We start from the raw sequence: 27328 nt of genomic DNA, 5'->3' as shown, positions 1-27328 counted from the left end.
CTAGCCTCAAGTCTCAGAGAAACAGCTGTTCACAATCTTCTGACCTTGAAACTCCCTCAACTTGTGCATTTCCATCTTGTAAACAGCACAGTAGGCACAGGCTGTGCTGGGAGGGATAACATTGAGCGCCTCCTACTTCCCTAAGTAGAGGCAATCTTCAGGATACCGTTAGCCAATAAAGTGATGCCAATACCAGAGAAAATTACAGTTTTGTTTTATTCTGTTAACTTTTATTGATTCTTTGTGGATTTCACATCATGCATTCCAATCTCCCTGTCCCCTCGAATCTGACCTCTGCCCTTGCAGCAGCCTCCCACCCCCGGAAAAAAACCCACAAAATTTAAAAGAAAAACCAAAGACCAAACATAACAAGCAAACAAACAGAAAGGAGAAGAACCTTGTCATGGAAGCTGTAATATTGCCCATTGTGTCGCACAGGTTACCTTGAGTCTGTCTGTTCATCTTGACTTTCAAGTATGCACTGCCAGGAGTCACTGGAGTCTTTGGTCTGGCCCTAGGCCTCTGGTCTCTGCTACAGCCCTGATAATGGGCTCTCACTGGGGCTCCTCTTGGATATCCTGTTGTCCTGTGTCATGGAGATCTTGCAGTTTTGGATCTGTAGGTTCATTCTCTTCACATGTGCCAGCAGTTCATAGATGTGATGAGTGTTAGGGTGGGCAAACTCATAGCCCTGGTTCTGGGCCTGGGTGGCAGCTAGGTTGGTCATCCTGCCAGCTTTTCCTCCTTGTCACTCCCCTGAGTGAGCTTTCCGGCACTGCCTTAGCCAGCCACCTTACCAGTGCAAACAGTAGCAGGGAGCAGGGCTAATTCTCCTGCTCTACGAACCTCAGATCCAGGTCACCCACACTCAATACAGGGGGCATCTGAGAGGGCAGGGCCAGCTCTGTTGCTCTCAGGCTCTCAGGGCTGCCTCACCCGTGACCCCAAACAGCAGGGTCAGCTCCAGTGTGCTGCCCATGTGAGGTGCAGGGCCCGCTCTCTTGAGTGTTGTAGCTGGTGTGGGGCAGGGTGAGCTCTCACACTCTGGTGACCCTGGGGCCAACTCTCTAGCCTGCCATAGGTAGCAAGAGGTGGAGGGGCATCTTTCCCTCACCCATGCCACTGCCTGGGGTCAGGGATCAGCTCTCCTGCTCTCACACCTTCAGTCCTGTATCCCTGACCACAGTGTCAGTTCTAGTGTGCTGCCCAGGTAAGGTACACACCTGTGCTGAGGGGTGGGGACACTTTCCCAAGGTGGGGGCAGCTTTCCCCTGAGGGGCAGGCCAGCTATCCCAGGGCCAGCGAAGGGCAGGGCTGGTTCAGTACAGCATGGTTCCAGTGACACCCTGTGGGACCATGGTCCATGTTAGAACAGTTTTCTTCAGTCAGAGACCATAGTCCATGTTAGAACAGTTTTCTTCAGTCAGAGACCATGGTCCATGTTAGAACAGTTTTCTTCAGTCAGAGACTGATTAGTGTAGGATATCCTTTCTGCTGCTACTACTGTTACATGCATACAAGCAATTGGAAAGTGTTAATGAATACTGGTGTTAGGAGGAACTTAAGAAAAATCTCTGTGGTATTTTTAATTGAAAACACTGGGATCATGATTGTTGTTCTATAAACATTGGCTTCCTGTAAGTACTTTGTTACAGGAACCCTTGGGTATGGGTATAATAGTTTTTTGTTTTGTTTTTTATAAAAAAACAAATCACTGAGATGGTTACCGGAGTTTTGCCAAGAGATATTTCCCGGGTTGTATTTATTTACATGAGAAATTTATTCTGCCTTTCTAAATGTAGTCAGCACAGTTTAGAAAATACCTCCCACCTCTATGGTTCCAGAAATCAAACCATGTCATCGGAATAAGGAAATAACTAGCAAACAATTGCTCTTTCCCTTTTAATGTCTGTGGCATTGGCATCAAGGTTTTCATTCACAGATAATGCGTCTTAACATTATTCTGGCTGCAGGTATTAAAATCTGTTTTCTATGCTTCATAAATGTGAGAGCCATACTCACCTATCAAACCACATACAAGTCCCTGGAGAGAGCCCCGTTTGCTGATTGGTGGCTCCAGCAGGGTGGTGGGTTGTGGAGCTTGTCAGGGGTAACTAAAGTGCCTCTGATACTCTAGTATAGACATCTGCATTTTAGTAGTGGTACAGGGATAAAGAACCAAGAACATCAGAGATAATGTCATGGTTTTCAGATGGCAGGCTCTTTTTATAAATGAATAGAAAGATTTCTGATAATGGAAAGGAAATTTGCCGTAACAAATACATTCCCTTTGCTGCACTCTGGCCTGGCACCAGTTAAAGTCTACTATATGTATAATATACTCTTGATTCCCAACAGCCCCCAGAAGAACTAATGTGAAAAGTATTATATGTTCTTACATTTTACAAGTAATGAACAGATGGAAAAAATTATACTGATTCATAAAGAAATTTGCATGTAATATAACACACCTCAAAATGGTGTTTATGTGGTCAGTTTTTTTTTTCTTTTCAAAAGTATTAGAGTTGCCTTGAATAAAATTTAGATAGCACTTGGACTTTTATAATGCTCCATCTATAATTTACTTGTATTTATTTTTCCTGCAAATATGAATGCTTGAAAGTATAGGTGACCCTGAGGTGAGTGAACTGGTGAAGACTGCATTCAATGCAAGGGAAATTGCAGAATGATTATTCACCGCACACAAGGGCTTGTCGTAGGGCAAACTTTCTTAAAGCCTTTCAAATTTAATTTAGTTTATAAAACATTCATTTGCACACTGCATTTCAGGAACAGGTTCAGTGAGGAGATGAGCCCGAGTCAGTCATGGGCAGGAGGTAGGTCCCTAACACTGCTAACGTCAAGGCTTTCTCTGTTCCCCCCGCAGCACTGATCGCCATTGGGCGGTACAGCGTGACCATAGAGACGGTGGACGTCGGATGGTGTAAAGAAATCACGGATCACGGAGCCACCCTGATTGCACAGAGCAGCAAATCCCTGAGATACTTGGGACTGATGAGATGTGATAAAGTAAGATGGACTTGTTTGTTTTCTGCATGCAGTTGCTATAGTAACTAGCTTAATGCCATGTTTTCTTCCTACATGCCCATGCACACTGCTAGCCATGCGGTTTTTGCCCTGATTTGCTAAAGTATTCGGGAATTATTTTTGTATTTCTGATCAATAATGGCTTTCTGTACTTAAAAGGGGAGGAGACATTCACATGGTATCATAGTAGAATTTAGCTTCCTATCTCTAAATTCACAGAGCAGAATTTAAGAGGCTGCTGCAAACTGCGATTTATACAGTTTAACAAATGAAATTCTAGAGTTGAAGTTTCCTGTAACAGCAAAGTGTCAAATTGGCTTTTCATAAGCGTTCATTCCATTTCTCCAGACATATGTGTTCTGGCCTTTGGAGGCAAGAAGGAACCAGTCTGTGTCTCCCTGCACATCAGGTTGTCTCTCCTATCACACGCTGTGAAATGTCCCCAGAGGCCCAGCCAAAGTGCCATGGAGCCGTCCGTTGTCAGGGACTGAACATGAGTTTAGGAATGGGACTGCACTTAACAAGACGGAGAAGGAAACGGAGAGCGTCTGTGCAGCCCACCGAACCCTGAGCAGATGTTCTCTCCTTTGCAGCTTCCATGATTTCCCTATAACAAATCAAAGAATTAGTTCTTTATTTGCAATGCCAAATAAAGGCTGAGAAATCTCAGACACCTGAACAAGGCTCCGTACCCAAAGTCTTTGACATCTGATTCCAACATTTCTTTAACATGCCAGAGGCAGCCTTTAGCCAGGAGGCAGCTTGCTTTGAAAAGGTGTGTCTCAAGATGTGCTCTAACAAACTGCCGGCATCTTCTTCCAGTTCACATGTCTGTGCCACTTCTGCAATGATGAGTAGGGACAAATTTATCACAAGAATTGATACTAAACAAACATGTTGCTCAACGGGCGTGTGTTTGTCTACATTTTCCAAGTGTAGACAAATCTGGGGCAAAAATAACAGTGGTCCAAATTCACTGTGTGCTTTGTCATTTTTGACAATAGATCTAATTGTTGTTTCCAAGGTTTTAAAATCTCAACTGCTCTAGACCTTTGCTGGTTATGTTCTAGAGACTATATTGTATCTCAGCCCAGCGCAGAAAGCTACTTGCTTTGTATCTTAGCAACAGCTCTGAGACCCACAGGAGCAAGTCTCCCTCACACTCATCGCTGGCTGAGAGATGCTGATGCTAACCTTGTCACTTTACAGCTAAAGGGTCCGCAATCAGCAGAGATCTCTGGAAACACAAAACACTAATAGGCAAGCTCCTCAGCATCCACCAAAAAACCATGCCACATAAATGCCGTCTCAACCAAGGACTCCAAAGTGAACACATTTAGAGCCACTCTTTCTAGCCTATCCTCTTTATATTTTGTACCTTGAAGATCAGCTTCACCTTCAGATAAAATTGCAACCATTTATGTTCTTGTTTCTTAGTTTAGAACACTATTCCATCCCATAGGCCAAGCAGAATTTTGTTGATTTTAAGTTGAAAAATTCTGGACTTTAAAAAAAGACTAAATATAAAAGCACAGATTACTGCAAAATGAGATAGAGAGGTCATAGCACTTAGTGGTGTCCCTGAGGGTTGCAGTCTATTCTGTGTTCGGTTCTGCATCCTTTCTCAGAAGACAGCTCTGTGAGTCTGTTGCCTCTGACACGGTACCTTCTGGCCATAGCCTGCTGCAGTTAAGCCCAGCCCAAGGAGCTCAGTCTTTCTGTCTGGCTTCCTGAGACTCAAGTCTGCTCAGAGCCAAACATGAGGGGTTCAATGAGAACAGAAGACATTTCCAAGCCACACACGACATGCAAACAAAGTATTGAACAGAAAGTTGGATGGAAAATCCAAGCTAAAGCAGTTTTTCAGATTTCTGATTTTGCTTTATGTCATCCATCTTTAAATTCTCATCAAGACCCAAAGAAAGATTTGCATGGAGGAGAAAAGCAGCCCATAATAAGGGGAGTGTCCTCTGGGGCCAGAGGGTGGGTTCAGATATAGGCTTACACACTTAATAGTAGAGTAATCCTGAGCACAACTTCTTGCAGCATTTGTGAAATGAGGATTATCCTAGTACCCATCTTGTAGACTTGTGAACATTTAAATAAATTAATGAATATAAAGTACTTAGGATAATGTCAATTATATATAAAATATCCTGAATTACTATTCTTTTTAATGACATAATAGCTTGTACTATACAGTGGTATGTGAGTTTACGAATATAATACACACACACACACACCACATCACATTTTGGAAGCAAATTTAAAGAGGAAATAAAGTACTCAAACTATAGAAAATACCTTTGTAGTTTTTCACATCTAAATTTCTGTGTTCTATAGAAAGATACCAATAATCACACTTTCTCTACATTTCACTGATAAAAACAAATGTCTCCATGGAACACTGTGCATTTGAGTAAAGTTCCTACCCCATCTGCTCAGGCACAGAGATGAAGAAAGTATGAACATAAGACACTGATGTGGGTAGAGAAACTAGCAAGGAAAAATAAAGGCAAACAGGAGTAGAAATAAGAAACAGTAAAAGCAGGGCCAAGGCATGGAGATCTGCTGTGTGTACCCAACATTTGGTCATCATGCCAACAAAGCATCAAGCAACCAAAGTGATGCATACCACTGTGTTGTTATAGCTCAACCAGTCCTGCTAACCACTAAGGTCATTAGTTAGCGATCCCCACCTTGCTTGGCACACTGTCTAGAGCCAGCCAAGGGCCAAGAGACTTCATCATTACACAACTAGACACCTGACCAAGAATGTGGCCAGCAGGATCCCTGAGCTGGGGAGACATGCCAGTGAGTTTGTACGTCTCTCCATCGTGTTCTGTAGTTCTCTGGTCCTCAGAAATCACAAAGTCAGCTGGGTATTGGGGGAGAATTCCTTTAGTCCCAGAACTGAGGTAGAGGGGACAGAGATGAGGCACAGACTCTGGTTCCAGGTCATCCAGGAGACATAGTGAGACTCTGTCTCAAGAAAAGAAAGACTTGGTGGGGTCTAGTTGCATTTTCTTTCATATATAGGTTTCATTCGGTACTACTTATATTTAATTTGGAGGCTATATTTAGCCAAAGTTGTACTTTCCCCTACTTCTGCTTCTAAGAGGTTATAAGAATCATAACAAAATGTCTTTTATTTGTTGTAGGAAAATCTCAGTATCTCTCTCTGTCTCCTCTCCTAACCCCCAGATGCAAAGCATTAAACATATTCTTTGCAGCTGAAAAAGCATGTACACGGATTATCAATGTCTAAGTAGATTTGCAGTAAATTTGTTTGACTGCAACACTGCTGAGTCCTGGGGAGGCATCCCCCAGCCCCCCAACCACTGGAGCCTTCCCCACGCAGCTGTAAAGTTAGGAAGTGCATTAAGAAGGCTCTGAGTAGCTTTTCAGATGACTGAATGGATAAGCATGTTAAAAGGTTTTGAAGCTGACGCCACATAATCTCCTAAACTTTAATGCATTGTAAAAACCAAGAGAAGAAAACGCTGTGTGAGACTTCTTTGATGAATTGGGGGGAGCTTATACTCTTAGTCACTGTTCAAAGACTTACTTGACCTTGGGAATTAGAGCTGACCTGAAATCACCTATCAGTTTGACTCACATTTATTTGGTGACTTAGTTAAAAGTACGTAGGTAATCGATGGGACTGAAATAAAAGCAGTGTGTTTACTGTAGCTTCCACAGCCGTAAACAGTCAGTGGTGACTTTGTTCATAGAAATCGTTTTCACGACTTCAGTGAATTCTAGACTTTAGAGATCTGTTTCTTATGATATTTTCCTTATTTCTTACAAGGCAATTTGGATAGAGAACAAAACTGAAAGGGGAAAGAATCGCATGGGAAAGCTGTAGGGCAAATGGAAATGCAATGTTCAAGGTTAATGAAAAAGGTTTGGGGTAACAAGGTTGATGAGAAGAGAGAGGGCACAGTGGAATGGCATTGGCTGGAAAAGGAGACCTCGCCAGAGGCAACTTGGCTGGCTTGGGAAACCTCTGCAGTGTGTGTTAATACCAAAGTTTGGAGACACAGGCCTGAATTATGAGCAGTGAATAACATCATAAACGTAGCAATTCTCAAATGCCAAACCCTTGTGAAAAGCAGTTGGATGGAGAAATGCTGGAGCTTTTAAAAGCTCCCTTTCACTTTCTATTTTTTTTTAACTTCATGCAGAACTAATTTTACACACTGTTCATTTGATTTGAAAATGCCAGCGTCTGGGGTATCATTAAAGAGCGTTATTGAGGGAGCCACTCTTGGCAAAGCTTTCACTTAAAATGCTTAGTTCTTATGTTCCTGCAGAGTTTTAAACTAGGAGAAAAGGTACCCCAGTTTATACCTCGGGCCACTCTGCCTTGCCCCCCACCACCACTCATCACCATTAGGCAGGTAGCTGCCTTCTGCTGCTGCCATCTCCCGGGCCACTAGAGGTGTCTGGAAGGCTGTGTGGACCCTGTTACTCCAGGCCTAGACATGAATAGACTGTGAAAGGTCCCCTCCAATGTCCTATGACCAAAGCCTCCTGGAATTCCTTTGATTTCTGGTTGACATAAATTAGAACTACACAGGCGTGAAGCGTCCACCAGGAAAAGATCAGGGAGGCTTCTGGGGAAGGAGGGCTGCCTTTGTGGCCTCTATCGATCACCCAGCTGCCTGCAGGCCAGGAGCCCAGCAGAGGCTGGCTCTTATTGGTCCGAAGTATGAAGATAATCAAATTAATTTATTTCTTATCAAAAATTCACTTCACTTCCCAAGACCGTCTTCCTCATCTGCCACAATTCTTGAAATTCTCAGTTGAAGAGAGAAATAAGTGATTTATTTTGATAAAGGTCGCTTGCTATAATGTCTTCTCTAGGATGTAAGAAAGCCTGACTCTCGCGAGGAATTCCTTATTTAAGTGGCAGAGAGATGGCTAATGTGGAAAACAAGGATAAGAGCCAGTCAGCCAGAGCTCTGGTTACAGCCGTAAGATGCAGAGGGCCCAGTACTGTGTGCCCAAGTTAATTCAGGAAAACTTGACCACTGAACTGCTTTTCTCAGAAGGCAATTATGGGACAAGAAGGCCTCAACAACCAAAATATTTCTGTGGGAAAAAATGGGGTTTTTAGTAGCTTGTTTAGGAATTGTGAGCAGGAAAGCCCTATGGGGAAAATAAGAGACGGTTCTGTAACTAATACATAGAACTAACTGGAAAAATCAGTTTAAGGGAAAAATAATTTGTGGGGCACTGTGTCCAGGACTGTTTGGGTAGCAATTCAGCCATGAAACAAAGTTGAGTACCTGCAGGGCTCTCCTATCCCCCACGTATGCACAGCTGGTTTCAGATCGCCCTTAGCCAAAATTTAAAATTAATGCCTTGCTAAAAAAAAAATACATTGAAAAAAATTTACTTTCTGTTCCACGAAGGCAGAAGTGGTCTGACTGACCTACACTGTGTAGCCTGTCTTGAGAGACCTGTCACTGCACAGCCCACCTTGTATGCCAAAAGAAAGGGGCGAGGAGAGGTGGTGGCAGGTAGAGGCAACAGGAGCTCCAAGCTCAGGGCAGAAGTCTTTGCTTGAAGCATCAGCATCTTCCTTTTGCTGATGAAACAATTCCGCAGGTGATTTTCGCATAGGAACGCTTTAAAACACATTTTACAGCCCTCTCCTGATCATCCCTGGTAACTGAAGAGGGAGAAGCCATGGGCTGAGACTCGGAGGTTATCTCTCAGCCTCATTCTAGTCACGTGATCCCGTCTCCATTCCTTTTCATCCTATTTACCCCGCTGCCGAATGTCACGACACTCCTGTCCCGAGCTCAGCTATTAAATCAGAAAACACTGGTGTGGACCTCCTTGGAACAGGCAGCACTGGTCAGCACCATGCCATACTGCTAGCTTTTCACTTCTGTCATTTTGCCACCTCTAGGACCTTTCAGAACTTAATCTCGGGCGTTGACTCACCTGAGAGTGACCTGAAACACGGTGATAATAACTTGTGCCCCAGAGGGTCATACAAGAGTAATTGAAATGAGAGTAAACCCCTGAGCACAAGTCAGTTTCACTATAAACAATAAAGAAATATTAGCTTTGGTTATCATTAGTATAACTATTGTTCTTATTTTTGTATGCACACCTATTTTGGAATCTTTTGTCTGACAAATTCATCATGTGCCCTTGCAGGATCATAATTTCTAGCTCTGAATACAAATGCACATGCTAAGGGTTGTTTGTTTGTTTGTTTTTGTTTTGCTTTGTTTAGTTTTTTCAGAACAGGGTTTCTTTGTCTACCCTTGAATGTCCTGGAACTCACTGTGTAGACCAGACTGTCCTCAAACTCTGGAACTCAGAGATTCTCCTGCCTCTGCCTCCCTAATGCTGGGACTAAAGCTGAGTGCCACCACTACCCAACTACATGCTATATGAAAAACTATATGAAAAACAAAACTATATGAAAAACAAATATATGAAAACTATATGAAACTATATGAAAAAACTATATGAAAACTATATGAAAAACAAAAAATAGTCTCCTGAGACACGTGCAACAATATTTCAAAATAATAGTATGTGTTTTCAGTCATCAGGATTCTGTTTCATTAAAAGGAAAGAGAGGAAGGCAAAACCCTTGAGGACCACTTGGTTTTATATTTGTTTGACTCTGTTTTGAGCAGGGTAAAGACCTGCCAATCAAAAGCCAGTCAGGATCCAGATAAGACTAGGGTTTGCTTCTGGAGAAGATCGACTTCTTCTAGGATCTTGTAAGATGTAAGTGCTGCAAATAGCTGCTTGTTAGGGATTTGATAGAAATGAAAACGTTAGCTTATTTTCCACAAACTGAAGGAGCGTCTGCAGCCCCACCTCCACCCCAAATACTGTAGAGTCAGTAGCCCGCTATGGCTATGCCATGTTTGCCTGAAGGCGCCCCCACAGCGTCATTGCTTCACAGTCAATATTCACCTTGGAGCTTCGAATTGGCTTCAGTAATAATGTGAAAGAATGAGGCTGGATAGCATTGTGATTTTTATATTTAGCTGTAGAAGGGGTAATGACAGCTCACTAACCCTTGTCCAAGCACAAACAGGGCTGGCTTCACCAGCCTGTTAGACTGAGGGCTCCCTACAGTCGGGAAGGAAAATTGAGGTCCCAACACTCAGTGACAAGCTGTCTGCTCCTGCCCTGCTTACCCTCGGAGAATCGTGTTTCTTTTGTTCATCAGGTTTTCAGAGAGCAGAGCCTTTCTCCTTCAATTCTGTCATATATGTTAGTCATCAATAAATGTCTATTGGGTGGCTCCCCCGATTACAGAAAGGGGACTGCCCTCATATGAAGTGAACAAATCTTAGCTCTCACTTGCTGAGGTGGGGCATTGGCTCTTCTCCTCATTACACAGAAAGTTCTTCTTCTTTAAAACAGGACCTACACCAGCATCAGGCCCACGTTACTCGTTAAACAAATATGTATTAGAGGCTGGATGGCTGAGTGGATTACCTTCTGTTTATCATATGTAGTCTCTTCATCCATAGCAGCCCTTTGTTGCTGTCTTTATTCAAAATCTCCAAGACTTACCTTATGAAAGTACTATATAGCTGAAAGCAAGTTTGACAACATTTAGAACCCACTGCCTCTTAACCATTTGATAGATTGAAAAAAAAAAAACTACCTAAACTGAAGGAAATAACCAAATAAAAAAGATGCTGATTTAGGTTTAATACCCATTTCCTGTAGGCAGAGGATTCTGGGAGTGGCCGGCGGGACAGGCAGCCAAAACTCAGACACCTGCTGTGTTGTCGCACTTGAACTCCTTGCTGATCCAGCCCTGGAAGGCTCTGGTTTCTGTGCAGTTCTGCTTCTCAAAACCATACCCAAACAAAGAAAAAAAAAAAACACTTATTTTCAGATTTTTAAAAATAATTTATTTAACTTTATTTTATATGCATTGGTATGAGGGTGTCAGATTCCCTGGAACCAGAGTTACAGATAGTTGTAAACTGCCCTGTGGGTGCTAGGAATTGAACCCCGGTCCTCTGGAAAAGCAGCCAGTGCTCTTAGCCCCTGAGCGATCTCTTCAACCCCCAGATTTCAGATTTTTAATATAAACTTACTGATCATATTTATCCAGAATATATTTTTGCTGATAATCAGTTGTTTGGGGAGGCAGGTCAGACCCCTCAATCTCACCTGGTGAAAAGTACAGTTTTAGGAAGCTAGCTTTTCCTCAGGCGCTTGCTTGGTGATCACCAAGTCCTGAGCCTTTGTATATGACAGTAAAAACTAAAAACTGAGAAGCATAAGAAATGAAAACCATTAGGCACAAAACAAAACTTTTTTTTTTTTTTTGGTGTAGAGTGTTTTCCCCCTCAATTATCTTTTCAACTTAGCTCTAGAAGTTCAATTTAGAAACACCCAGATGTGTTCCATAAATACACTGTGCTTGCCACTATGACTACGTTCATTATCCTATTAGGGCCCAGGTTTTTCAAATCGCTGTTCTTTTGCTGAAGCATTGGGGACACCAGAGATGACTGCTCTAGGTGACTCGAGCCCTCCCTGTGTCCTGCGTCCATGTTTTGGTTTTCCATGTGTACTGCCTGTGCAAATGCGTAGCTCGGAGCATTGACCGAGCCCATGATCACGCCTAGAAGACTGGCCCGAAAGCTTGCTCTCAGCTTGAAACGTCCTTCCCAGTGGAAGATTGCTTGGTGAGACCAGGGATGAAAATGTCACTAACTTTTTCTCTGACAGTCAGGTTATTGGACTTCCTGTCACACTAATCTCTAATTAGAGGCTTCAGGTCTGCGAGCCCCAATTCTCACTTAACACTGCAGGCGTTTCTGTGATCCCCGTCTCCCAGGTTCTTCACTGCTTTCTCCCTGTGCTAATTCAAGTGAATAGAAGCAGCGCTAGTGTTAACAGGCAGCCTGCATTTCAGGAGAGAGACAGCATGAAGCCAGGCCGTGGTGCTATTGACAGAGTGAGCGTAGCGCATCCAATCATTGCGGATTCTGAAATGGAATAACTGCATTTGACAAAGTTGACTGAATTTACAAGGCTGCCCCTCTCAGGGTCACTGCATTCTCTGGGTCTGTCTCTTCCTATGCTCTGGGATTTTTAGATGAGGATTTTGTTTGTCGTCACTCAGGAGTTCTTGCTTGTGTTCTCTCTTTCTCTCACTCTGTCCCCTGCTCTTTCTTCTCCCATGCCCTCCCTCCCTTCCCTCTCCCCAGCCACTCTCCTTCCTGCACGGGCATTTCACAATCTTAAGATATCAAGGAACCAAGTTCTGTCTTTGTCTCCTCACTTAAAGAGCTCAACCACGAGTAGAGCTTTGTGTCGGAAACGTCACGTGTGCTCCATGACCGGCTGACCCCGTGATTAGCGAGCGGCATTTAAGATGCCAATGAGATACGCAGGTTCCTTCTTTTAAAGGTACTGCAAGTCTTTGGTGGCTTCTCTCGCACCCTGAACAGCTCCTTGCAGAAGCACTAAGTCCATATGAGAAAGGCATTCCCGGGCTCTTTGTTCTCCATTAGCTGCTGGGAAAGTCAGTGGTGACCAGTTAGAGGCCTGATGCCGGGCATGAAAAGAGACACCCGTGCGTATTTAACACTCCAAGAACAAACCTTTTGTGCAGCGCAATGTATATTTGAAAAAAAAATGATTATAACCTACAAGTCCCCTTCTCCAGCTCCCGCAGTGGGGAGGGCGTCACAGAAGGGGTGGGTACTTGTTGCTTTTACTTCTTGCTTTCAGGTGCCAGTGGTAGGAATCAGCTGTTCCCTCCACCTGTGCTGTGCATCTGACTCTCTTGAGAGCCTCCAAATCCTGATCCCTTACAAAGACTGATACAGTTGCCTGGGAGATGGCCTGGCACCGGGGTTTTAAAGAGATCCCTTGCTCATTCTGATCATCAGTTGGGAGGACAGTCACTATGTTCTTGTCTGTTCCTGATGACAGACACAGTTTAATTGATTCCACATCAGGAAGCATGTATCATATGTTTGTTATGTATGCGTCACTGTGGGGCTCCTGGCTGAAGCCTTGGATAAGACGAGAAAGGGAAAGCTGCTTACGTAACAGTTAGGAACAGGACTCTAAGACTCACCTTGATGTTGAACAAAAGAGATACAGGTGGTACTGAATTCCTGGTTTCCAGTTCTGCCCATAGGGAAAGCACAGTAAAATGTGTCTTGTCACTAAACCAGCGACATGAAGAATCCTGCTAAAAGGAGAGAGAAATGGATTCATTAAAATCTCTGTAATTCCACAGAGAACCGATGCACATTGTCAGCTATGGCAGGGTCTGGAAAATCAGTCCGTCAGCTGGTGTTTCACTCGCTGCGAAGGGCCGGTGATGAAGTTGCATGGTGGATTACTTGCCCGACTGACTGGTGTGTCCTGCTTCAACCACCAGCACCAACGGGGGAAACAGTATCTTGTCCTGCATAAATCATCAAAAACTGCAGTCTGATGGGCTATCCTATCACATGCAGATTTTGAGTGACACTTAACTTCCTGTAACTATCCACCACTTTCAATGTGCGTCCATCTTGGAGCCTATGGGAACTAGCTGAAAGAGCACCGGAGTGAGCAGAGACTTGTGCCGGCAGCCAGTGAAGACCATGGATGTCCAGGATAGTTTCCCAGAGATCCAGTTAACAGAAGCAGACTCCAGGGTCAGTTGCCCCAGAGACAACACTCTGCCTCTGGGCTGCCTGGAGTCAGCCCCTAGGGCTGTTAGCATTGAGTGACATTGCCCAGGGAGTCTGTGAGAAGTGTCAGACCAGTGTCAGAACTGGAGTCCTGAATTAGGAGGCAAGCACTGTGAGCGCTTCCCACCTGCACGGTGGGAGCATTTTCTTCACCTCTCACCTCCTCAGAGCAGAGCTCTGGGAACCAGGGGCGCACTACAGCTCACAGAGTAGAGACTGGCTGTTCTGTCATCACAGAACGGGCTTCCCTTCTTATCTGCACACTGTGTATACATTTTATATATGTGGCACACAGACAGACACTGTTTTTGAAAGTCCGCACATACCTTGTCTTTGGGAGGCATTTCCGGACACACTGGAGCCCTGCTCTGGACTTCCCTCTGTGACAGTTTGCATTTCTCCTCTCAGCTTTGGCTGTTGCTGCAGTCATTACCTGTCTTCCTGCTGTGCTATAAGCTCCAAGGCAGCACATCCCGGATCCATCTTGTAGACCGTTCTCTCTGTGGAACATGAGAAAATATTTCGCTGCAAAGAAGGTGGGAGAGAAAGCCATTCTGGTTTTGGGGTGCTGGACCCAAGCTGGCTTTGTCAGGAGGGCCCTCATTATATAGCCCTAGCTTCATCCTGTTTTAACCACACCTCATTGTCTCTTGAAAGCACAGCTCCATAATAGTCTGTGCAGGCCAGTGGCAGCCATTATTTGTCAGAACAGCCCTATGGAAGAGATTGTCAGGTGGTTGGAAATGTATTTATATCCCAACTGGAATCTTTGTTTTCAATGATAGAAAGTCTTACAGGACAGATGAGCGTCGGACTCACGCTGCATGTTCAGCAGTGTTAGGCAGGTGCCAGAAAGCACTATGTATTAAGATGCTGAGTTCGCTCTAACTGGCTCACTCTGTGCGCTATTGATTTCGACTGTACCACATGGCATCCTCTCGTGACATCTTCGCATGCAGACAACTGGAATGTAGTCGATGTTCATCGTATGGCTCCATTCCCACCCATGAGGTTTTCTCTCCAACATCACCTTTTTGTTGAGACTCCATCCCAGTTCAGTGATTTTGCACTCATGGTGGTGGTAGAGAAATTGTTGCCGGGTACAAGACTGTCTAGAACAGGGATATACTTCTGTTATACCTTACTGCTCATTGCAGTTAAAAGATTAAGACAAATTTTAAAATATTTTGCCAAGGTAAACCATAAGGAGCTTACTTCTGTCTTATCCCAGCACATGAAATCTAATCTGCAGGGAGTATTGGGAGCAGTTGTTATGATTCAGTAATTTCTATTAACCTGGGACTGTTCTCTCTGCCGCCTGTCTTACTACAGTGACAGGGAACCTACAACAACAACCAAAGAAAGCTACTCTATTCATTATCCCAAGGAGGAGCAAAGCCATATCAGTTCCAAGGTATCTCTCTCCCCTAAAAAGAAAAGGTACAGATGGCATTGTTTGTTCTCTCTACCACCAAATAACTGACACCAGAAGAGACTTTAAATGTCTTGAAATTTTCAGACTTTCCATGAGACCTTCTTGAGTTAACCATCTTAAGTAAGCCACTAATGCTGCAATCATCAAATCTTCTAAGATGTAGGGTTTGTAAATCCCTACAAGACTTGTTTATATCCAAGAGTCTTTTTAAAAAATATTTTAATGGTTTATTTAACTTTATTTTATGTGCATTGGTGTGAAGGTGTCAGATCCCCTGCAACTGGATCTTCAAACAATTGTGAGCTGCCATGTGGGTGCTGGGAATTAAACTTAGGACCTCTGGAAGAACAGTCAGTGCTCCTAACCACTGAGCCATCTCTCCAGCCCCTACATCAAGATTCTTAACCTGTCTCTTGTTGCTTTGTGTTTAACTGATATTGAAGGAGAGCTGTCATCTGTCAACCCAAAGTACAGTTTAGTTATTTCATAGAGCTACCTGACAGCTTTGTATGAACAACAATTTCTCTACCACTATTATGAGTGCAAAATCACTAAACTCTTGGAAACGTGCTTCTGCAAAGAAGTACCTGGTGGTGTTGGAGAAAAACAATAAAATCCAAGTGTCAGGATAAGTAGGAATATAAGCAGAGACTGCACATTCGTTCTCAGCTGCCCAAACCTGAATAATCACACAGAGACTATATTAATTTTAACACTGTGATGTGGGAGTCCCCTCTGTGTGCTGTGATTACCGTTAATGAATAAAGAAATTGCCTTGGCTTGTTGATAAGATGGAACTTAGGTAGTCGGGGAGGACTAAATTGAATACTGGGAGAAAGAAGGGCGGAGTCAGAGAAGCCATGGATCCTCTGCCTGAGACAGATGCTGGGAACATTACTGAGTAAGCCACTGCCATGTGGCAATACACAGATTGATGGAGATGGGTTAAATTAATATAAGAGTTAGCCAATAAGAAGCTAGAGTTAATGGGCCAAGCAGTGATTTAATTAATACAGTTTCTGTGTGATTATTTTGGTTCTAAGCTAGTTGAGCAGCTGGGAATGAACAAGCACCATCCTCCAACAACACTGTTTGGCCAATAGCTTAGGCATATTCCTAGCTAGCTCTTACATCTTAAATTAATCTATTTCTATTAATCTATGTATCACCATGAGTGTGGTCTACCAGTAAGTTTCCTACATCTTTCTTCCTCAGCAGCTACATGGCATCTCCCTGACTCTGCCTTCTTTCTTCTTGCATTCAGTTTAATTTTCCCTGCCTGACTCTGTTCTGCCCTGCCATAGGCCCAAGTAGCTTCTTTATTAGCCAATGGTAATAAAATATATTCACAACATACAGAGGAGAATTCCACATCATCTCCCCTTTTCTGTCTAAATAAAATGGAAAGTTTTGACTTTACAATAGTAAAATTAAATATAATAAAACAGGTATCAAGCAAGAATTACACTTAAACATTATTTAATTTATTTGTATCTGGAAATTTATATCTAATTTATAATGTGTATCTAATTCATCTTTTATCATGACTAAAGAAACTGTAACTGTCTATCTTCAATCCATCAAAGACTCCAGAAGGATAAAATATTACATAAATGAACAGGAAATACATTGTAAGCAACTTTCAAAGTTCTAGAATCTCGCTGCCTGGACAGTCACCCAAAGTTCTTCTGTAACAATTGTAGGCACCCATCAACCTGCAGGCTCATAGTATCCAGCATCCATCAGATGCTTTCAGTTTTCCATGAAGCAGGAAATGTGAAAGTCTGTTTTGTCTGTGTTGGCAGTTTGTCAGTCACTTTATTCTGTGTCCTGCAGAATGCCTGGTGGTTTCCTATGTGAAGCAGGAACCCTGCAGAATCATTCTATGCTTTAGAAAGTTCAGCAGTCTCTTTTCTGTGGACCCTGCATGTCAAGTTTATATAGTATACCATCAAACAGTCCAGGCAAGAACAGTTTCTTGCCCAACTGACTAGCCTTGTCACATTTAAGCAAATTTCATAATCAACCTCTTGGAGTAGATTGGTGTTGCCCAAAGCAGACATGTCTCATTGTTGAGAAAAGTCTTAAGTTTTTAAAAACATTTTAAATGCCACTTTATGTAGGTCTTTGAAAGGTTTGAAGAATACCTATTCATCTGAAATATATCTCTATTTATCTAGAAAACCTAACATAAGTAAAAGTTTGATCTATTAATTTGTATTTCTTAATTATTCATTACATTTTTAAATGAGCTGCATAAACTCAATACCTTAAACAAGAGCAGAAATAATATACAAAGTGCAACCAAAATCAACCTTAAACTTGTACCAGTAGACCAGGATCCATTCCAATACAAAGTATTCATCTCTTTATCATATCCCCTTATTATTATCTTTTTTTTAGAAATTGACTGTGACCATTTATACCTAATCCCTTTTAAATGAAAACAAACATTTATAAACAATTATTTTGGAAATTTGGGTGCATTTTTCTCAAAACTGCTTCCTGCTGTTTTGGGGTAAAGTATTTTTAGGGTTCATGGAGACCTTTCAGGGGGTCTTGTTCCATCAAACCACATTAACCTGGAAGGAATCCACAGGTTCTCATCTTCTGTGGAAACAAAAGCAGAATCTCTTTTCCAGAGCAACATATCCTTAGACTCAAATTTTGAAGTCAAGACGCCTTTATGTTGTTTTAGCTTAGCAGCTCCCACAATCAAATATCTCCCTTCATTTAACTGATTAGCAGTCAAACAATTCAAAGAAAGCCCAATAAATACATAATCTTGGCTCTTATTGTATTTTCCATCTTTACGTGGCTTTTTTTAAACTCTATTACTTTTTTAATATTTATTTTAAGGAGGTGTGTTTACCACCTCTGCAGACCATGCTCCCCGCCCCAGCTCCAGGGATGTAGCGGGTCTATGTCACCATTAAGCAACTTGTAGCACTCTGCTCGCAAACCCTAAGTGCTCTGTAGAAGGATCTCCTGAAAGAGCCAGAGCCATTCATGCCCTTAGTATGAACCAGGACGCTGTTTCTTGAAGGAGCTGCATCTCTGCTTGCGGCCCACAAACGCAGCCTATCTGAAAAAAAAATGCAGCTACAAGAAGCTGTGCTTGACTCCCGTTTTTTTGGGTCTAGAAGCCCTCTTTTTTCTTAAACTTTTTTTTAGGTCTTATGTTGATCCATGCCCCAGACAGTGGGCACCATTGGTAAGATGAGACTGCACTTTTGTTTCTGGCCACCCAGACCTGAATAATTACACAGAAACTATATTAATTACAATACTGTTTGGCCAGTAGCTTAGGTGTGTTCCTAGCTAGTTCTTACATCTTAAATTAACACATTTCTATTAACCTATGCATCACCACGAGGCTATGGCCTACCAGTTAGGTTACGGTGTCTTTCTCCTTGGGCAGCTACATGATATTTCCCTGACTCTGTCTTCTTTCTTTACATTCAATTGAGTTTTCCCTGCCTAGCTCTATTCTGCTTTGCCATAGGCCAAAACAGCTTCTTTATTAACCAGTGGTAATAAATATATTCCCAGCATACAGAGGGGAATCTCACATCACAGGAACTTCAGTAGTTAAAGGACTTTGGGATGGAGGTCAGATGGAGATTATAGATATCCTCATTGTAAATAAAAGTCTGGTGAAGACTTAACTTTGACTAGGCACAGTACTGGCATGTTCCCTTTTGTATACACAAAACAAATTCTCCTAATAACTCCTGTATTCACCAAGCCAACAAATATGCATCGAGTGTGTACTGCATAGTAGGCATGTGCCCCAGGCCTCAAACAAAACATGACTGCTGCCTTGTAGAACCTGCATCTTAGTTGGATGAGAACAACAGACAGTGTGTTTTGAGTGGAAAACAGAATTGAAGGAAGTACTGCTTGTTGTCAAGGAACTTATAGTCTGGGTATAAAGTAAAACATGCTATTATCGCTATCTCAAACTAGACTAGAACTTTCTCCATTAAAGAGATAAGCACTTTGGGCTGGAAAGGTAGATGCTTCAGTGAATAAAAGAACTAGTTCTGCAATCATGAAGACGTGAGTTCAGATCACCAGCAGCCAGGGCTCCATGTGTCTGTAACCCCAGTGTTGGGGGATGGAGATGATCCTCATTGGCCAGCCAGCTAGCCAACATGGAAAGTTCCTGTTCCACAAGAAACCCTGTGTCAAGGGAATAAGGCAGGGGATGATGGTGGAAAGCATCCAGCGTCCCCTCTGACCTCCACCTGAGGCCACTCAGGCACACGTATTTGCACTGTCACATACATGTACCACACACATGAAAAAAAATGTCAAAAAAGTTTGAAGAACAAATCATTTGAAGTAGTTTCTTCTTGTTGACCTAATGTGTTCCAATTTTTGGTTTCTTGTCTCCAACAAGCATTTTCTGTGGTAATGAGGAAAGTAGAACCACTCGATGCTTGTGGTTTCTTTGGCATATTGTATGAGATTTTATATTTTTTTGGAATAGTTGAATTCTAGCCTAGGTTTGTACTTAGCAGGAACTTCTTTTTGATGGTATTGATGAGGATGTGATAAGAAGGGAAGGCACTGGAGGGCAGTTTACACTGGATCTCTGAACTCTGAGGTTCTCTCCTCACCCCGCTGTAGCAGCAACAGCAGCAGCAATATACTGAAACTATGGTATGATTTACCTTAATTAGCATAGCAAATTGCCTCACATTTTCAAAAAGTGCTAATAGATGTTAACTCAAAATAGATTAAAATACCAGACAAATTGTACTACTTTAAAAAGAGTTATAATAATCTTGAAAATGTAGATCATGGTTATGCTGTCTTTGGAGTGAATGACAAAATCTAATCTTTCTTGTATACTTTTTCAAAACCTGGGGCATATGCTTTTTTTTCCTTTTAATCACAGTAATTTTTTCAAATAACACTTCTGAGTTTTTCTTTAGGAAGACACTTCATTTTTCAAATCTCATGTGAAGTAAATTAGTTACCATTGAAAGAAAGATGTTATGAGGGATTATGTTTAAAACACCTTTATTCTCCCATTTATATTATGTACATTTTATAGGTTAGAGACTGTTCCTTCACCCTAGCAAGTGGAATGGCACATGACAACAATTTCTGCAGGCTTGTGTATGTCAGCATAAGACTGAAGATGGTTTGGTTTCCCCTGGTGTCTTATACCAGGCTCAAGCTCTTCTTCGGCACCAGAGCACGTTTAGAGTCTACAAGAAGAAGTAGACATCACCTGTGCTTCTGAGGAGAGAGTGCACATAACAGCATATAAAATCTACCATTAGGACCACCCAGAGACATTATAAGTAAAAATAGAGCATACGCCGCGTTCTCCCTGCATAACATTTCCCCAGCCAAGGTCTAAAATGATTTGTTTGCGTGTTCTGTGTTCTCTGGAATTTACAGTGCACAGTTACCATAAGGGTTGCTTAGAAGGCACACATTATCTACTGACGACCACCATTACCGTTCCATCACAGCTACACAGTACCGACTTGTTCTTAATATCCTGTGAAAGCCAGAGAATTCCCATGATACCATCTCTGTTGTTAAATACAGGTTTACCTTACTTCATGAAAAAGAAATAGATAAATTAAATTCCGTTGAATCAAAGGAAGTGATATTAGGGGAGCTGATGAAATAAATTAACCCTCCCTTGAAAGGGTTTGCTAATGTGAAAAATTCTTACCTTAATTTATACACTTCATAAATCTGTGTCTCTGGGTATCGAGTTTCCTTAAGGTGAATTACATTCCTCTTTCTGGAGAAGTTATACACTGGTATTTTTTTTTCTTTTTAAAATTGATTCTCCAGAAGAAATGGCCTGTCAGCCGTATGCACAATCCATGTGTGGACTGGAAAGGAGGTGCAGAGTGTGCTATGCCCACTGTTCTGCCTGCTTTAGTTAGTAGTTCCTTCCTGATAAGTGCCTGGACTGCGTGCATTTGCTTTCCTTTCCCAGCGCTCACTCTGACTGTGTGGCTCCTGTGCTGTCTCAGAGAAGCTTCTTTCATCCAAGTGTGTTAGGAACACAGCCCCCTGACACAGAGATCTTAAACCCGCAAGTCTTGTAGAACTGGCCTTCTCAAACCCTGGCCACGCACATCTCTGTTCATCATACAGAACGTTACATTACCCCGAGCATATCCGCTAGTAAAATAGGTCTACAAATCAAACATTTACTGATCAGAGATCACAGAGAAATTCATTTAAAAATAATACTTTGGCATACAGGTAATCTTACCACTTTTTAAAAGATGAAAGCAAGTTTACCCCTGCTGAGGTGGGTGTACTTGTTAGGAGCAGAATCCAGTCTTGGGAGTATTAGCTACTGTGGATCACAGAGCATCTTCAGTGCTTTTCAGATTGACTGAGACTTAGACTTTATAATTGTCCGTGACAGAAACATAAATACATATCCATAGTTCAAAATGGCAGAGGTATATCCAGAGTCAGAGTCATTTTAGAAATTATTAGAGATTGTCCTGTCCCACACCAAAATTCATTAATGAAAATTTTAAATGAAACTCAGATAACAGTTCTTAAAAAATCAAACACTCTAACAATGCACAATCCAAATTTGAGACATGGTGGTAGAAAACTAGACAAAAATCTTTACTTTTAGTAATTAAACCACTGTGTAGCTATAGGAACAGAAACCTTGAATGTGCAGCACAAACACTGCGACTCCTAGCTGCGTGACCGTGAGACCGTGTGTTTCAGGAAGCCTTTCTCGCAGGAGCTGTGTGGCGTGGCGTACACAGTGCAAAGTCCATTGTTGTGGGTTCAGAACCAAGGGCCTGAACACAGTATGGACAAGCACTGCCAGAAGCATCTCTGATTGAAATGGCATTTAATTTTAAATCAGTGTTCAGCCCTTGCATGCTCAGAAACTACCTGCTGCCAGACTTTAAGGCCTTCACATTTGTCTCTACAGTTTGTGGAGGTCACAATCCACAATTCAAGAAGCTGGGCTGCCCAGTCCTGATATCGTTGAGTAGAACAGTCTTCCTGCCTGGGAAGTATGCCTAAAGATTGCCCTTGCTGTGACTGTTTTCTTGAGAGTATCGTGACCACCTTTATGAAGGTTTACTTCGGTTACATCTAGAAGTGGAATGATTCTGATTAGCACTGCAAGAATAGGGTTATCTCGTACACATCCCTAGTTAACTCCTGCATTCAGTAGCTCTCCATCGAGTACCTGCTGCACTAACTGGCACTGCCATTCAGGGGGCTCCTTGTGTCAGTCGTGGTGCTAGGCATAAGATTACATCTAAGCCTCATGTTGGTGTCAGAAGGCGCCACTCTGTTGCAAAAAGAAGCGGCGGGCTGCGTCCCGCCACCCGGCTAGCTTTATCCGAAATAATTACATGAAAACTGTAGTCTTTTAAACATTACCTGGCCCATTATCTCCAGCCTCTTATTGGCTAACTCTCGCTTATTGATTCAACCCATTTCTAATAATCTGTGTAGTACCACGAGGTCATGGCTTACCGGGAAAGATTCAGCATGTCTGACCTGGCAGCTTCATGACAGGCGGCTCTCTGCCTCTGCTTTCTTTCTCCCACAATTCTGTTCTGTCTTCCCCACCTACCTATGTTCTGACCTATCAGGCCAAGCAGTTTTCTTTATTAATTAACCAATGAAAACCGAAATACAAAAGACCCACCTACATCAGCCTTACAACAGTATAAGTCCCTTTACCTTGTTTTCATAGCTGAGCAATCCAATGAGGGGAGGAAGGGAGGGAGGGAGAGACAGAGAGAGACACAGAGAGACAGAGAGACAGAGTGAGAAAGGGGGATTTGAACAAGCACGTCATAACTAGAGAAAATTCCTAACAGCGGGGCATGGAGGTCCACATCTAAAAATCTCAGCTCTTAGAACATTTAGCATCTTGTGTTTGATACCAGCCCGGTTATGTAGCAATGACCCTGTCTTAAACCCTCTGATGACGATTAAGTGTCACCAGCACAAAGTGACCATGGCAGTTCTCGGTATTAAACAAAAACAACACCCTGCCTAAGTTTCAAGTCACCTGTTAAGACAAGAGAATAAGCAAATGGTCGGTATACTTCTAAGCTTACTTTCAAGGCAAGCAGCTAGGGCTTCTAGATTGTTCCGGCTTTTGGGATTTTGTTGTTGTTGTTTGTTTGTTTGTTTGTTTTCTTGCGGTAGTGATGATCTCCAATAATGAGCATCAAAAAGGATGTTCAAAAATGTTTACCACAAATATCTTCATTCAGACTTAACTCAGTATAGCTTACACAGTACAAATGAAATATTGATGTATTCGATAATGCCCAAGTGTTCAATAAAGATTTTAAATAAAGCTACCTATAAGTTGTGGTTCTTAGGTTAATCATTTATTTATCTAAAGGATGAAGGAAGCTGTCTACTTCTGTGATATGAACTGCAGTCAGCTTAAAAATAATCGACAAATTAATCCTTTCACAGCACAGCAATTGTAAAGGTGTTAGTTTTAATTAGGCCTGTCTGATTGCCTTGTCTAATCAAGAATCAAGGTGGCTTCTTTGGCGGCTGAGGTCTGTTGGGGCCATCCCTGACCTGTCAGCTATGTATGTTTTAATTATTGATCCCTCGCATTTCAGCCCTTCTCACAAAGGGACTGAAGTTTGCAATGTCTTAACATTTAAAGAGAAGAAAAACAAACATTTTCCCTTGCCTTCTATCTGGAATCCTGTGTATCCCCCTGCCCCTCCCCCTCTGTAAAGTGTTCATCCTGAAGGGCTCTCCTGTGGGTGAAGAAGTCAAAGGCACGCCAGCATGCCATCTCATTGTTTCCTTCCTCCGTGCTCTGGCTTTTTAATGGGCGTTGCTAAGGTCTTGGCAAATTACAGTCATTTATGTTTAGCAGGTACATTTGATTTCATGACATCATGTTTAATTAAAAATCCATAGGAGCAGATGTAGTGCTGGGAAGTCAGAGGCATCAGACTAAAGGAAACACATGTCCAGCAAACACGGCCTCACGCCGCTAAGCGGAAAGGAAGGGGAGAGCCCAGAGTTCCTTGTTGCACTGCATGCCCCGTGTGGTGCTGGTGGTCCCTGTGTCTGACATGGCTCTTCTTTGCTCACAGGTGAACGAGGTGACCGTTGAGCAGCTGGTGCAGCAGTACCCCCACATCACCTTCAGCACTGTTCTGCAGGACTGCAAGAGGACCTTGGAGAGAGCCTACCAGATGGGCTGGACCCCCAACATGTCTGCCGCTTCCTCCTAACGCTCTTGCCCATGCCTGAGCAGGGCAGAGAAATGGAGGGTGGGGCTGGGGGTAACGGTTTTAACCGCCACCTGTCTGTCTGGACCTGTGTTATATTTGTGTCTTGTTTGCATATTGCATAGCATAAGTGCACTTGTTATGTCCCCAGGTGAGCTGGCTTGTGTTCCTAAAAATGGAAGATTATGAAAACCATAAAAACTTTTTTTTAATCCAAAAGTTTATTTCTCTAAAAAAAAGACTTTGTGAAATCTCAAGTCAGAAAACTGGGTGTATTATTTTGAGCGTCTAAGTTCCTCCACATCTTGGAGATGCTCGGCCAAAGGCTTTCTTTTGTGATGGAATACGCTGTTCACTTCTGATTAGACCAGAACAGGAGACACGCCTGCGGTTCCATGCTTGTGGACCCTCATGTCTGTGCACGTGTGCTCAGTGAATGTCTTGATAAGTTACATCCTGACTGAGGGACCTTCCTGGAGGGCCTGGGGAGGGCATGCCACTCCCACTGGTAATGGCTGACTCACTGTGCCCACAGGTGGTCATCTTGCTGTCTTGTGGGTACCTTAGGAACTAGAGAGAATAAAAAAGTCTTTTGTAAATTTGTATATGGAGGCAACAATCCCTGGCCAGCTCACAAAAGTTAATTATTCATTATTCTGTAAATGCTTTTCTGTTGAGTAATAAATATTTTAGTTGGTTTTACATTGACACCTTGTTAGCTTTTACTTTGTGGGTAGTTACTGGTCAGGGTATATTTTAGTGACATTTGGGGCTCATCTTAACATTATCCACATTGAAGCCACGAATGTAATTAATGGTGTGCAGTTATTTTAAAAATTTTACAGATCATTTCATTATTTTGGCAATTTTGGTAATTATGAAAATATATTCTGAGCTGGAGTAGTCACATTGGTAGATTAATGAATGAAATGTAAGTAGACAATCTTCCTATTGAATATTTTCTTTTGAGTTGGGATTTAGAACAGGTTTTTGGATATATGCATGTTATAATTTTGAATAGTTCTCACACTACTGCAGAGATCTACTGTTAGCTAATGTATGAATTAAGGAGAGAGTTAGAAAATCTGTTCATTAAGATTCTGTTTGCACTTGCCAGAAATAAGTATTTTAGTTTAATTAAATATTACCAGCATTTAGTTATCTCAGTTCCTATCAGAAAATGAGTATATGTTTTGATTTCATACACCTTTACAGTTAATCCATTGTAGGAACTCAGGTTCCAATAACCTCTCCTGTGTCTGGATCTATAATCAGGCAGCAGGGAGTCTCTTTAAGCTAAAGAGTGGTTAACTTTCATAGTAGGAGAAGCAAAACCTTGACCTTTGAACTTGCTATTTATTCTCCCCTCATGTGGTCTTTGGTCTTTGACAATTATGATGAGGTCTGACTTTATTTCCTGTAAACCCCGATACTCCTGAAGTGATACGAGCCGCAAGAAGCAGAAAGCAGCTTCCCGTCTGAATGCCGTTCGCATACGTACGAGAACTACTTTCCTGTAGAAATGCTGGTTTCCTTCGAGTATGTCAATGTGCTTCTGATGTGGCATTTTCTTTTTTTGCTTTAATTCCAATCAGTTAAAAATAAATACTGAGCAAGTATCAGGAATATTTTCCCCCCACGGCCAAACAGGTTGCTAGTTTAGTTTGAAAAAAATAAAATTTGTTTAAGAAAAAGTTGTTTACTATTAGAAAACTACATTTCTTCTTAAACATTGAACTGTATCATTTTATATCCATTTCTCCACTACTAAAACATGTTATTTCATAATATTTTAACTGCTTTTTAACCCAGAAGTAATTTATAAGACTATGTGTATAGTAATAGTAGCTTGAATGAATAAACAAAAGTTTAATTTTATATGTCACATTATATTTTAAAGAGCTACAAAAGGACAAAAGAAGGAAAAGTCATCTTTGATACAGATAGCATGATGTCAGTTCAAAGTTGAGATCATTTTTGGAGTGTTAGGGTGAAGTCGTCAGTGGTGTCAGAGGGTAGAATGAATTCTGTGAATGTTGCATTCTTTGAACCTGAAGTCCAGCACTCTAACACGCTTTAGCTTGGGGGGTGGGGGCTGCACTTACTCTCTAAGATGCTGATAATACAGAAAACCTGTGCAACAGAACTGGGAAACTGCTTTGGCTCATTTATAGAAATCTGTAGAAGTATCATCCAGCCTCAAAGTATTAATCTCATAGAAACAAACAACAACAACAAAAAAAAAACAGCCAAGAAAAGCATCACCTCAGTGACCCTGGGGAGGGTGTTGAATGTGCTCTCATTAGACGCTTTGAAATGAGGCTTAAAATACTTTTTCTGGGCAATATAGTTCCTTTTTTGCTTAGACTGTCATAAATACATGTGAACACATTTAATGTGGGGCTTTTTATCCTCTCCAAATGTCAACAGTATTTTCAGAATAAAGCCTATGAAATATATTGCTGCAGTGGAAAAGTCTGGTCCTTTGTATTTAATGTCCTTTTGAGTGGATAAAGAAAATTCACTCAGTTTGTAGTTTCTATATTTCTGTGAATCTTTTGACCTTGCAATGGGTTGCAATAAAAGAGAAACCAAACTCCATGTCTTTTGTTTTACTTTAGACACTAAATGAGCTCCCTGTGGCTGGCTGGGTGGATGCACACGGTCATCGGTGCCCTTGTGCGTCTCACTGCGGACTTGCATAGCTTTGACTAATCTGGAATGATAAGCATGATTCAGAAACAAGACTCAGACCTCATAAATGTAAGCAAGTGAATTGTTTATAATCCCATTTTATACGTGGTTACTCATTTGCTTAGTCATCTGTTCATTTCCCCCCAAAGGCAAGTAAATAAATATATTACTTAGTGAGTAGCAGCCACGTGCTA

The 27328-nt window shown here is 42.0% G+C and overlaps 1 protein-coding gene across 1 annotated transcript in view; it reads left to right on the top strand.

Annotated features, from left to right (window-relative positions):
* The window catches only part of Fbxl17 (F-box and leucine rich repeat protein 17), a 472329-nt gene extending 445293 nt beyond the window's left edge, over positions 1 to 27036 (top strand). The window contains exons 8-9 of the mRNA XM_087906001.1: positions 2888 to 3030; positions 24303 to 27036. Of these exons, the coding sequence (XP_087762127.1) occupies positions 2888 to 3030; positions 24303 to 24443 (284 nt within the window). The 3' untranslated portion in view covers positions 24444 to 27036. The remainder of the gene's footprint in view (positions 1 to 2887; positions 3031 to 24302) is intronic.
* Positions 27037 to 27328: the final 292 nt, after the last annotated feature.

The sequence above is a fragment of the Myodes glareolus genome, chromosome 1, assembly GCF_982192425.1.
Source record: "Myodes glareolus chromosome 1, mMyoGla1.1, whole genome shotgun sequence".
In the NCBI taxonomy this organism is placed as follows: Eukaryota; Metazoa; Chordata; class Mammalia; order Rodentia; family Cricetidae; genus Myodes; species Myodes glareolus.
Note: the sequence above shows the minus strand (reverse complement) of the source record. Positions and strands in the feature narration are given on the sequence as shown.